Source organism: Aquarana catesbeiana, unplaced genomic scaffold, assembly GCF_042186555.1.
Source record: "Aquarana catesbeiana isolate 2022-GZ unplaced genomic scaffold, ASM4218655v1 unanchor235, whole genome shotgun sequence".
NCBI lineage: Eukaryota > Metazoa > Chordata > Amphibia > Anura > Ranidae > Aquarana > Aquarana catesbeiana.
In genome coordinates this window covers 559,912-572,008 of record NW_027362663.1, presented here as the reverse complement: position 1 = coordinate 572,008, position 12,097 = coordinate 559,912, and the positions used below count along the sequence as shown (strand labels likewise).

Below are 12,097 nucleotides of genomic sequence, written 5' to 3'. Positions count from 1 at the left end.
ATTGGTGGATTTTTTTGAACAAAATTAGTTCATTGAAGTAGATGTAAAGTGGAAGCAGTGGACTTGCAGAGAACACTATATTGAGTACAAATAATTGTATGATTACATGAACTTGTACAGATTTTAGTTTATTTAATATAGCAGCAAATATTATAGGAATAAAGAAGTAGGTGTAAAGTGGAAGCAGTGGATCTGCAGGGAACATCATCTTGAGTACAAAGCTCTTTATGTTGTATATAATTTGCAGATGGATCAGGTCACATAATTCATTGATAAACACAGTACAGTGCGGACCACAATATAATAAATACGTCCTCTTCTCTGATGATCTCCTTTTATTGGTCACTTCCCCTCTAATCCCCTCCCCCAACATCAGTCCATTACTGGATGATTTTGGTGAATCTCTGGCCTGAACATCAACATGTCCAAATCCTCTCCCATCCTCTGGAACTCGCTACCTCCACCTGTCCGGCTATCCCCTACTCTTGCTACCTTCAGGCGATCCCTGAAAACTCATCTCTTCAGGAAAGCCTATAACGTCTCTAACTAATCTCCTACAACTTCCATCAGCTCATTCCCCACAGTTACAACCTTTTGTACCACCTGCCCCACCCTATAAGATTGTAAGCTCTTCTGAGCAGGGCCCTCTTAATCCTCTTGTATCTTATTGTATTATAACTGTATTGTCTCCCTTTTATATTGTAAAGTGCTGCGTAAACTGTTGGCGCTATATAAATCCTGTATAATAATAATAATAATGAATATGATCTCAGGTATTAGTATGAAGACATGTCTGATGAAGGAATCTAAGGGGTCTACTTATAGAAAATAAATGGGACAAATGTGACAATCACTCATCCAGTCATTACATATTCTGGTCATAATGTAACAAAGTGATTTCCTATGATAGTCAGCTCCATCTAGTGACCATAATGGGGTATTTTTCCTGACATACCTCCATTAGTAAAAATAGCACAATACTGCATTATGACCACTAGATGGAGCCAAGGAAATCAGTGTATGAAATAAAATACATCCAATATTCATCACAGCTGGGTGAATGCTGCTCACATTTGTTCAGATATATATATAAAAAAACAGACCTCTAAGTGTTTGTGAAAACATTGATTGTGTTACATATCGCCGCGCACACTGGAATGAGAGCAATAATTCTATCACCAGACCTCCTCTGTAACACTAAACTGATGGCCTATAGGGGGCTTTTAATGCATCACCTATAGAAAATATAGGGTACTGAAGCTTGTCACCATTTCACAGGTGCGCACAAATTTAAGGTTTGATATATTTGGTATCTATTTACTCGGTGCAACCTCGACTTTTATATTTTACCAAAAAAATGGGTAATTTATTGTGTTTTTTGCCCCCTAAAATGATCTTTTGTGTTTTTTTTACTGAAATTTTGTGTTTCCTAGATTTTTGTGATAAAATCATGTGACTAAAAAATTGGAACTACTGCTATTTTATTCTCTGGGGTGTCTGCTTTCAGAAAATATATCATGTTTTGGGGTTTTTTATAATCTTCAGGCCTAAAATGGTTTTTTAACTCCTCCCCGCCCGGCCTACAGCAGAATGATGGCCAGGCGGGGGCTCCATTATCCTGACTGGACGCCATATGACATCCAGAAGAATAAGCCGCTCGGGCACGTGGCAATCTGTGGTGCAGTGAGTCGCTCTGACACACCGCATTTCCAATCTCGGTAAAGAGCCTATGATGTAGGCTCTTTACCATGTGATCAGCTGTGTCCAATCAAAGCTAATCACATGGTAACCAGGAAGTGCCGGTTATCGGCTTTCCTTTATTCATGCTGACAAGGTGAGAGTAGAGGAGAGACGATCAGCGGCTCTCCTGACAGGGGGGATCTGCACTGATATTTAGTATTGATTATCAGTACAGGTCCATCAACGATAATCAACAGTGAAGACCACCAGTGCCCCACCTTTGATGCCCATCAGTGCCCACCAGGAATGCCAATCAGTGCCCATCAGGGATGCCAATCAGTGCCCCACCAGTGATGCCAATCAGTGCCCATCAGGTATGCCAATCAGGGATGCTTGTCAGTACGGCTTCATCTTGACTTATATGTCACCAGACTAACCAACCATTGGAATACTTCCTATCTTGTTGGGAGATGCCTCCATTCACACCGTAATCTTCCCCCCCCTTTTTCTTTTTTTTTGCCGACCTCCTGCAACAGGTGTTTAACCTTATAGGGAATTTATCCTAGGCCACTCCCACCTTCCCACCTATTTATACCTGGCATGTTGCAGTCAATCATTTCCTGCACAGCCTTGGTATCCATGCAATTGCAGACACTTGGCTATTAAATGGTTGTCTAAGGTAGGAAATACATCTAAAATACTTGGCTTCTTTCCTCCTATTACCTACTTGACTAATATGTCACCAGACTAACCAACCATTGGGATACTTCCTATCTTGTTGGGAGATGTTTTCCATTCACACCAAAATTTCCCTTTTTTTGCAACAGGGCTCGTGTTTGTTTGTTTGTTTTTTTCTTCTTTTCACATCTTTTGTGTCTGTAGCTTAATCTCCCCCTGTTATGTTTTTATGTTGTTAGGCACTTGTTGGTTTGCCCATTTGAGGGGGTCCTTGTGTACCCTGATTTGCTGCTCCCACTGGGAAAACATCATCCTCAGCCACCTACTGCTTGTGTTCTGGGAATCTTCCAAAATCCTTTAAAAGTATAAAATGCCTTTATGCTTTCATCTGCTGAATATTGCCATGCGATTTTAGCCTTTCGTCTGAGGCGTGAGGGACCATCTATCCGAATAATGCTGTGCAACACTGTCTAGGAATATATGTCTTGTGAGTATTGATCCATTTTTCCAAATATCTCCCCTTTCCCCGTTTTTTCCGCCATTGCTGAAATTAATCGCTATATTTATATACATTGATTTATAACTAACTATACTAAGATTTGCTACCTATGTACTCATTTATACCCCCCCCTTTTTTCAATAGAATGTTACCAGCATGCTTCCATCTAACCCCTGAAGAAGGAAATGAATACAGAGTTTGTTTAGCCTTTTCTCTGTTTCCGAAACATGTTGGGACTTGTTGTGACCACCATATTCAATCGACTTCCAGTCTAGTAATGTTGTGTGCTCTCAACATCCAATTAGCTGCTGATTTCTATTGTACATGTATTTCAATTTCATGATTTTAGATGTTTATTGTATATTCTATTCTATCTTGTATATGTTTATCCAATACAATTTACACTTTTATATACATCTTCTATGATTCTATTGCCAATATCCTGCCCACTCTTTTACCCACACCATACCCTTGGGGCACCCCCTATCTTTTTTCTAATTATAATTGGGATGTGGTAAAAGTTTTCTGGATTTCTTTATTGGTTGGTTTCCTCTTTCTTTTTTTTTTTTTCCATAATCAACAGTGAAGACCACCAGTGCCCCACCTATGATGCCCATCGGTGCCCACCAGGTATGCCAATCAGTGCCCATCGGGGATGCCAATCAGTACCCCACCAGTGATGCCAATCAGGGATGCTTGTCAGTATGGCCTCATCAGTGTTACCCATAAGTGCTGCTGATTAGTGCCTCCTCATCAGTGAAGGAGAAAACTTACTTATTTACAACATTTTATAAAAGAAACAAAGAGAAACTTAAAAAAAAAAAAAAAAATGTCTTTTTTAATTTGTAGCACAAACAAAAAAAACCTCAGTGATGATGAAATACCACCAAAAGAAAGCTCTGTTTGTGTGGAAAAAGATACAAATTTAATTTGGATACAGTGTTACATAACCACAAAATAGTAATTCAAAGTGTGAGAGTGCTGAAAGATGAAAATTGGCCTGGGCAGGAAGGGGGTGAAAGTGTCTAGTATAGAAGGGGTTAAACGTGTGGGCACAAAACCGTCTCTGGCAGTGAAAGGGTCATTTTTGAGAAGATGTTACATCAGTGATCCGAGTCCTCTGTGTGACAGCAGTGCGGGGAGAAGTTCCCAGTACCGGCTGTCACTTTCTAAAAAGGGCGGCCGTGCCATTCATTCACAGAGTTCTGTCCTTTGCTGATGTCGGCTTGTAGTTTTCAATGAACTCCCACACCGCTGCTGAGCTCTCTGGTAGATGAGGGACAAGGAGATTGTCATAAGGGACAAGGAGATTGTCATAAGAGACGAGGAGATTGTCATAAGGGACAAGGAGATTGTCATAAGGGACAAGGAGATTGGGCCCCTCATTTAGTATCTTGGACAAGTCGTTTTTTCAAAAAATGTTAACACCCCTGGAACTGTTTCTTACATGATGAAGATCAGCCATGAAGTATATCTGAGGTGTATATCAGGGTGTGCTTCTTCCCCACATGAGAGCTGTGATGTCCAGCAACATTCATATAGAAGACATATCCCGCACTCAAGGCACTAATACACCTCAAGGGCTGCATGGGATCTCTGATGTACAGGAAGACAGGACTTCAGTGAGGAACGATTTCCTCACTCAGGACAAGAAAGTGGCTTCTCCCCCGTGTGAGATCTCTGATGTCTGGAAAGATCAAAATTCAGTGAGTAACATTTCCCACACTCAAGACATGAATACGGCTTTTCCCCCGTGTGAGATCTCTGATGTCTGTAAAGATTGGACTTATCTGAAAAACATTTCCCACACTCAGGACAGGAATACGGCTTCTCCCCCGTGTGAGATCTCTGATGTGTGAAAAGATGGGACTTCACTGAAAAACATTTCCCACACTCAGGACAGGAATACGGCTTCTCCCCCGTGTGAGATCTCTGATGCGTGTAAAGACTGGACTTCACTGAAAAATATTTCCCACACTCAAGACAGGAATATGGCTTCTCCCCCGTGTGAGATCTCTGATGTGTGAAAAGGTGGGACTTCACTGAAAAACATTTCCCACAATCAGGACAGGAATACGGCTTCTCCCCCGTGTGAGATCTCTGATGCGTGTAAAGACTGGACTTCACTGAAAAATATTTCCCGCACTCAAGACAGGAATACGGCTTCTCCCCCGTGTGAGATCTCTGATGTGTGAAAAGATGGGACTTCACTAAAAAACATTTCCCACACTCAGGACAGGAATATGGCTTCTCCCCCGTGTGAGATCTCTGATGTGTGTAAAGACTGGACTGGTCTAAAAAAGATTTCCCACACTCAGGACAGGAATATGGCTTCTCCCCTGTGTGAGATCTCTGATGTCTGTTAAGACTGAACTGGTCTGAAAAACATTTCCCGCACTCAGAACAGGAATACGGCTTCACCCCTGTGTGAGATCTCTGATGTCTGTTAAAACAAGACTTGTATGAAAAACATTTCCCACACTCAGGACAGGAATACGGCTTCTCCCCCGTGTGAGATCTCTGATGTGTCAAAAGATGGGACTTCACTAAAAAACATTTCCCGCACTCAGAACAGGAATACGGTTTCTCCCCCGTGTGAGATCTCTGATGTGTGAAAAGAGGGGACTTCACTGAAAAACATTTCCCGCACTCAGAACAGGAATACGGCTTCTCCCCCGTGTGAGATCTCTGATGTGTGTAAAGATAGGACTTGTCTGAAAAACATTTCCCACACTCGGGACAGGAATACAGCTTCTCTCCTGTGTGAGATCTCTGATGTGTGGAAAGACCAGATTTCTGTGAAAAACATTTCCCACACTCAGGACAGGAATGCGGCTTCTCTCCTGTGTGAGATTTCTGATGTGTGGAAAGACCGGACTTCTGTGAAAAACATTTCCCGCACTCAGGACAGGAATGCGGCTTCTCTCCTGTGTGAGATCTCTGATGTGTGGAAAGACCGGACTTCTGTGAAAAACATTTCCTGCACTCAGGACAGGAATACGGCTTCTCCCCCGTGTGAGATCTCTGATGTGTGAAAAGACTGGACTTCCGTGAAAAACATTTCCCGCATTTAGGACAGGAATATGGCTTCTCCCCTGTGTGAGATCTCTGATGTGTGAAAAGATGGGACTTCACTGAAAAACATTTCCCACACTCAGAACAGGAATACGGCTTCTCTCCTGTGTGAGATCTCTGATGTGTGTAAAGATAGGACTTGTCTGAAAAACATTTCCCACACTCAGGACAGGAATACAGCTTCTCTCCTGTGTGAGATCTCTGATGTGTGGAAAGACCGGACTTCTGTGAAAAACATTTCCCACACTCAGGACAGGAATGCGGCTTCTCTCCTGTGTGAGATCTCTGATGTGTGAAAAGACCGGACTTCTGTGAAAAACATTTCCCGCACTCAGGACAGGAATACGGCTTCTCTCCTGTGTGAGATCTCTGATGTGTGGAAAGACTGGACTTCCGTGAAAAACATTTCCTGCACTCAGGACAGGAATATGGCTTCTCTCCTGTGTGAGATCTCTGATGTGTGGAAAGACCGGACTTCTGTGAAAAACATTTCCCGCACTCAGGACAGGAATGCGGCTTCTCTCCTGTGTGAGATCTTTTATGCCTATTAAGTTTGGATTTAGAACGGAAACACTTCCCGCACTCAGTACAGGAAAAGCTCTTCTCTGTTGGAAGGACGGCACCTTCCCTCACAGTCTGAGGTTCCTCAGGATAAGAGGAATACGATGGTCCATCTACACTGTGTGGTGCTGGATGGACATTTGAGGTAGCCGGGTTTTCTCCTGGACTATACTGTGTGATGTCCTCATCTTCTACTTTACAGTCTGGAGACAAAGTGAGACAATCCTCTGAGGTTTTCCTCATCTCCCGTCCATCTACTAAAATAGAAATAAAAAGATTATTACTAGACATGAGCAGATTGGTTCCCCTAAACCAGGACTCCGCCCACATCAGGCAGCTTTGTCTCTGAGGATCTTACTATTCCCCCCTCAATGTAACTACTAAATGGGTCCTCTGTAGGGCGGCAACTAATGATTATTTTCATAATTGATTAGTTGGCCGATTGTTTTGATTAATCAACTAATTGGATAAAACCTTCAAAAAAAGGTTGGTGTATAATTTAGTTAATATTCTTGAATATCTATATACAGCGGTAAATATAAATATCCAGATATATAGTTGGATATTTAATCCACTCTGAGAATAACAGACAGATAGATGTATTATTAGAGGGAGAATCTGCTACATATCAGAATCAGAGATCAACATTATTAAAATGCAAAAAAGAGGTAAAATGCTGTTTTGCAGATGATCAGACAGGAGTGTAATATAATATGATGGATGACAGACTCCCTTGTCATAGACAGGTAGGTGGGTACAAGCTCCCTGCACCTGATGTCACTTATGCTGGCCGAACACAAACTCATTTTTCTTTCAAAAAAACATTCATCCAATTTTCTAACCATTAGTGGGGTCAAATTTCCAACCACAGTGACGGGAAAATTCAAAATGGCAGAACAGAAAACTTTTCTCCATCTAACTTATTTTCAAATAGTGTATGTGGTCTTTGCTCAGAAGTTGCATTCATTTTTAAAATTGAATGTTAAAAGCAAGTGGAATTTTCAAGCTACACTCGTGACAAATGAGTTACAGCAAAAGCAAGTAACACAAGTGTGTGCCTCTTAACAAGTTGTGCCAGCAAGTGCTGCTGTTGTACTGTTGGTGCGAGAAAAAAAACAAGAAGTGTAGTGTACAGCATGGTGTGTGTGGGAGCTGCGGACCGGACCAACCGTACCGCAACCTTTCTTCAAAACTAATATCCTCCAGACCCTTTATTAGCTTTGTTGCCCTTCTTTGTACTCGCTCCATTTCCAGTACATCCTTCCTGAGGACTGGTGCCCAGAACTGGACAGCATACTCCAGGTGCGGCCGGACCAGAGTCTTGTAGAGCGGGAGAATTATCGTTTTATCTCTGAAGTTGATCCCCTTTTTAATGCCAAAATTCTGTTTGCTTTGTTAGCAGCAGCTTGGCATTGCATGCCATTGCTGAGCCTATCATCCACTAGGACCCCCAGGTCCTAAACCTCATTTACCATGTAGTTGCTCACCCCATTAATTTGTTCAGATCTTTTTGCAAGGTTTCCACATCCTATGGCGAGGTTATTGCCCTGCTTAGCTTAGTATCGTCCGCAAATACAGAGATTGAACTGTTTATCCCATCCTCCAGGTCGTTTATGAACAAATTAAATAGGATTGGTCCCAGCACACAACCCTGGGGGACCCCACTACCCACCCCTGACCATTCCGAGTACTCCCTATTTATCACCACCCTCTGAACTCGCCCTTGTAGCCAGTTTTCAATCCATGTACTCACCCTATGGAATTCTGTCAAATGCTTTTGCAAAATCCAGATACACCACGTCCATGGACTTTCCTTTATCTAGATGGCAACTCACCTCCTCATAGAAGGTTAATAGGTTGGTTTGGCAAGAACGATTCTTCATGAAGCCATGCTGATTACTGTTAATGATACTGTTCTCATTACTAAAATCTTGTATATAGTCCCTTATCATCCCCTCCAAGAGTTTACATACTATTGATGTTAGGCTAACTGGTCTGTAATTCCCAGGGGTGTATTTTGGGCCCTTTTTAAATATTGGTGCTACATTGGCTTTTCTCTAATCACCTGGTACCATTCCAGTCAGTAGACTGTCAGTAAAAATTAGGAACAATGGTCTGGCAATTATTGTCTGAGTTCCCTAAGTAACCTTCGGGTGCAAGCCATCTGGTCCCGGTGATTTATTAATGTTAAGTTTCCCAAGTCTAATTTTAATTCTGTCCTCTGTTAACCATGGAGGTGCTTCCTGTTATGTGTCATGAGGATAAACACTGCAATTTTGGTTACTGAAGCCCCCTGATTCCCTCGTGAAGATTAAGGAGAAGAATAAATTCAATACCTTTGCCATCTCCCCATCCTTTGTAACCAGATGTCCTTCCTCATTCTTTATGGGGCCAATATGGTCTGTCCTCCCTTTTTTACTGTTTACATATGTATCGACACCCCGAGTATGAAAGGGGTTAAAGTCGTTTAGGACATTTCATACCCAAACACAAAGGCAGCTACCAAACACTCCAATCAGCCGAACAAGGAACCCATACAAATAATCCACCCCAAAAACGAGACACGGCTCTGTCTTCAGGTTCCAAGCAGGAATGAATCTTTATTCAAAAAACACATGTTATACAGATCCCACTTCAAAACATTTCCCCCCCACCCTTGGAAAATAGGGCGGGTTAAACTGTCCAATAACAATGGACACACAGGTCAGGTGTGCTTACCTTCTCATCAGTAAACAGTCTTAACAGGGGGGCTGCTGGAGGAATCCCCCCTCCCTCTTTCCTCACAGCAATACACATCCTGTGATCCAAGGCAGACAAACACAATAGAACATTGGAATACAGCCCCACCCCAAAGTAGCACAGCAAACAGTACACATTCTATATACACATATATACAGCATTGAGTCTCTGACTAGCACAGATCATAGTGGGGTTCTCATTCACCCTGTACTCCGATAGTGACTCCCGTCACATGGCTCCCTCCTTGTGGAACACTCCGGCAGACCCGGCTTGATCCTTCTCGGGTCAACTTGGGGATGTCCGGAACTAGGAGGCCGGAGTGACGTCGGTTTGCCGGTACAACCCATCAGCATTGCCATTTTGCTTACTGGGTCGGTAGCTGATGGTGAAATTGTAAGGTTGCAGGGCTAAGCTCCACCGCAGCAACCTGCCATTGTCTCCTGAGACCCAGTTAAGCCAGACCAATGGGTTGTGATCAGTGACTAATGAAAATTCCTGTCCGTACAAATAAGGGTTCAACTTTTTAAGGGCCCAAACCAGGGCCAAGCACTCTTTCTCCACTGCTGCATAGCTCACTTCCCGGAGTAATAGTTTTCTGCTCAGGTATGCGACAGGGTGTTCTCTTCCATCCTCTCCGATTTGGCTCAGCACAGCCCCCAGTCCAAACATGGAAGCATCTGTGTGGGCAAGGAAACCTTTGTTAGGTACTGGGGCAGCCAAGACAGGGGCATTTACAAGTGCTTGCTTGAGGGCTAGAAACGCGGCTTCACAAGCTGGAGACCACAGGACCTGCCTAGGTAAATTCTTTTTCGTCAGGTCAGTCAGGGGCTTGGCGATAGCACTGTAATCAGGGACAAAAAGCCGGTAGTACCCGGCAGTCCCCAAGAAGGCTAATACCTGGGTCTTAGTACGGGGTGTGGGCCAGTTAGCTACTGCCTCTACCTTGGCTGGCTCTGGTCTCTGGTTCCCACACCCTACTCGGTGTCCCAGGTACTGCAGTTCCGCCATACCTAGATGGCACTTGTCTGGTTTCAAGGTCAGGCCTGCTGCCCGAATCTTGTCCAGAACCACCCCTACGTGAACCAGGTGCTCCTCCCAAGACCTACTGTAGATCGCAATGTCATCCAGGTATGCACATGCAAAATCCTGAAAGCCATCGAGGAGCCGATCCACCATACGTTGGAAGGTAGCCGGGGCATTTTTCATCCCGAATGGCATGACCTTAGACTGGTACAGGCCAAACGGGGTAACAAATGCCGACTTGGGGATAGCATCCTCGGCCAGGGGAATCTGCCAATAGCCCTTACACAGGTCTATTGTAGTTAAATAACGTCCCCTGGCTATACGATCTAGCAGTTCGTCTACCCTGGGCATTGGGTAGGCATCAGTGGTGGTCTTATCATTGAGTCGCCTGCAGTCCACGCAGAACCGGGTAGTTCCGTCTTTCTTAGGCACCAGGACTACAGGCGAGGCCCAAGGGCTGTCAGAGGGCTCAATGACTCCTAACTGAATCATCTCCTGTATCTCCTTCCGCATTCCTTCTCGGACTGCTTCAGGGATACGGTAGGGGGGCTGACGAAGGGGTGCTTGTCCAGGGGTCTCTACCTTATGCACAGCCAGGGTCGTGTAGCCCGGTTTTTGGGAGAAAGTCGCCTGTTTCTCCCACAGAAGCCGTTTAGCCTGTTCCTTCTTTGTGGGGCTTAACCGGTTCCCTAGCTGTACGAGGCTAATGAGGTCAGTCTGGGGGTCTCTCTCTAGTAAGTCAGGGATGGGTAAACTTTCAGAGTCGTCCGCAGCAGGGGCACATACTGCAGCCACTATCCTCCTGCCGTTCCTGATACTCCTTCAGCATGTTCACATGAAAGGTTCGCTGGATTCTTTCATCTGCACAGCTGGCAATAACATAGGTAGTATCACATACCTGGGCTACTACTTTATATGGGCCCTGCCAAGATGCCTGCATCTTGTCGGTCTTCACAGGCTTGAGCACTAAGACCTTCTGCCCAACCTGGAAGATACGCTGTCGGGCCCCCGATCGTACCATCTCTTCTGTCTCCCCTGGGCCACCTGCAGATTCTCCCTTACCATCAGAGACAGTTGCGCCATGCGGTCCCTGAGTTCCAGAACATAGGGCACTATGGGGGTCCCCTCCCGCTCTGTCTCTCCCTCCCAGTGTCCTCTTATGAGATTGAGGGGTCCGCGGACCCTTCTCCCACAGAGTAACTCGAAGGGAGAGAACCCAGTAGATTCCTGGGGTACCTCTCTGTACGCAAATAACAGGTGAGGCAGGAATTTCTCCCAGTCTCTGCAAGCGTCCGAAAAGGTCCTCAGCATTTGCTTGAGGGTCCCGTTAAAGCGCTCGCAGAGACCATTAGTCTGGGGATAGTAGGGTGAGCTCAGCAAGGGCTTAATATTGCATACCTTCCATAACTGCTGGGTGAGCACAGCGGTAAACTGGGTTCCCTGGTCAGAGAGAATCTCCTTAGGGAAACCCACTCTAGTAAATATTTTAACCAGGGCATCAGCTACTGTCTCTGCTTCAATGTTGGACATAGCTACTGCCTCTGGGTAACGGGTGGCGTAGTCCACCACGATGAGAATATACTTCTTCCCGGATGAACTAGGCCTGGCCAAGGGACCCACAATGTCAACGGCTATGCGGTAAAAGGGCTCCCCAATAATAGGCATGGACATAAGTCTGGCCTTAGGGTGGTCCCCCCGCTTACCTACCCTTTGACATGTGTCACACGTTTTGCAGTACTGTCGCACATCCTGGTTAAAATTGGGGCAGAAGAAATTCTGTGTAATTCTATGGGCTGTGCGGCGGGACCCTAGATGTCCTGCTAGTGGTACATCATGCCCAAT

At 44.6% G+C, this 12,097-nt stretch overlaps 3 protein-coding genes across 8 annotated transcripts in view; 2 read left to right on the top strand and 1 right to left on the bottom strand.

The window, feature by feature from the left end:
* Positions 1 to 12,097, top strand: part of LOC141121938 (uncharacterized) — a 284,890-nt gene that overhangs the window by 31,401 nt on the left and 241,392 nt on the right. The window lies entirely within an intron of this gene.
* Positions 1 to 12,097, top strand: part of LOC141121932 (uncharacterized) — a 603,393-nt gene that overhangs the window by 445,941 nt on the left and 145,355 nt on the right. The gene's annotated exons all lie outside the window — the stretch shown is intronic.
* Positions 3,760 to 12,097, bottom strand: part of LOC141121935 (uncharacterized) — a 206,895-nt gene continuing 198,557 nt past the window's right edge. For all 6 annotated transcript variants that reach the window (XM_073611688.1, XM_073611687.1, XM_073611689.1 and 3 more), the window contains one exon: positions 3,760 to 6,750. In XM_073611688.1, coding sequence (XP_073467789.1) covers positions 4,496 to 6,750 — 2,255 coding nt within the window. In that variant the 3' untranslated portion in view covers positions 3,760 to 4,495. The remainder of the gene's footprint in view (positions 6,751 to 12,097) is intronic.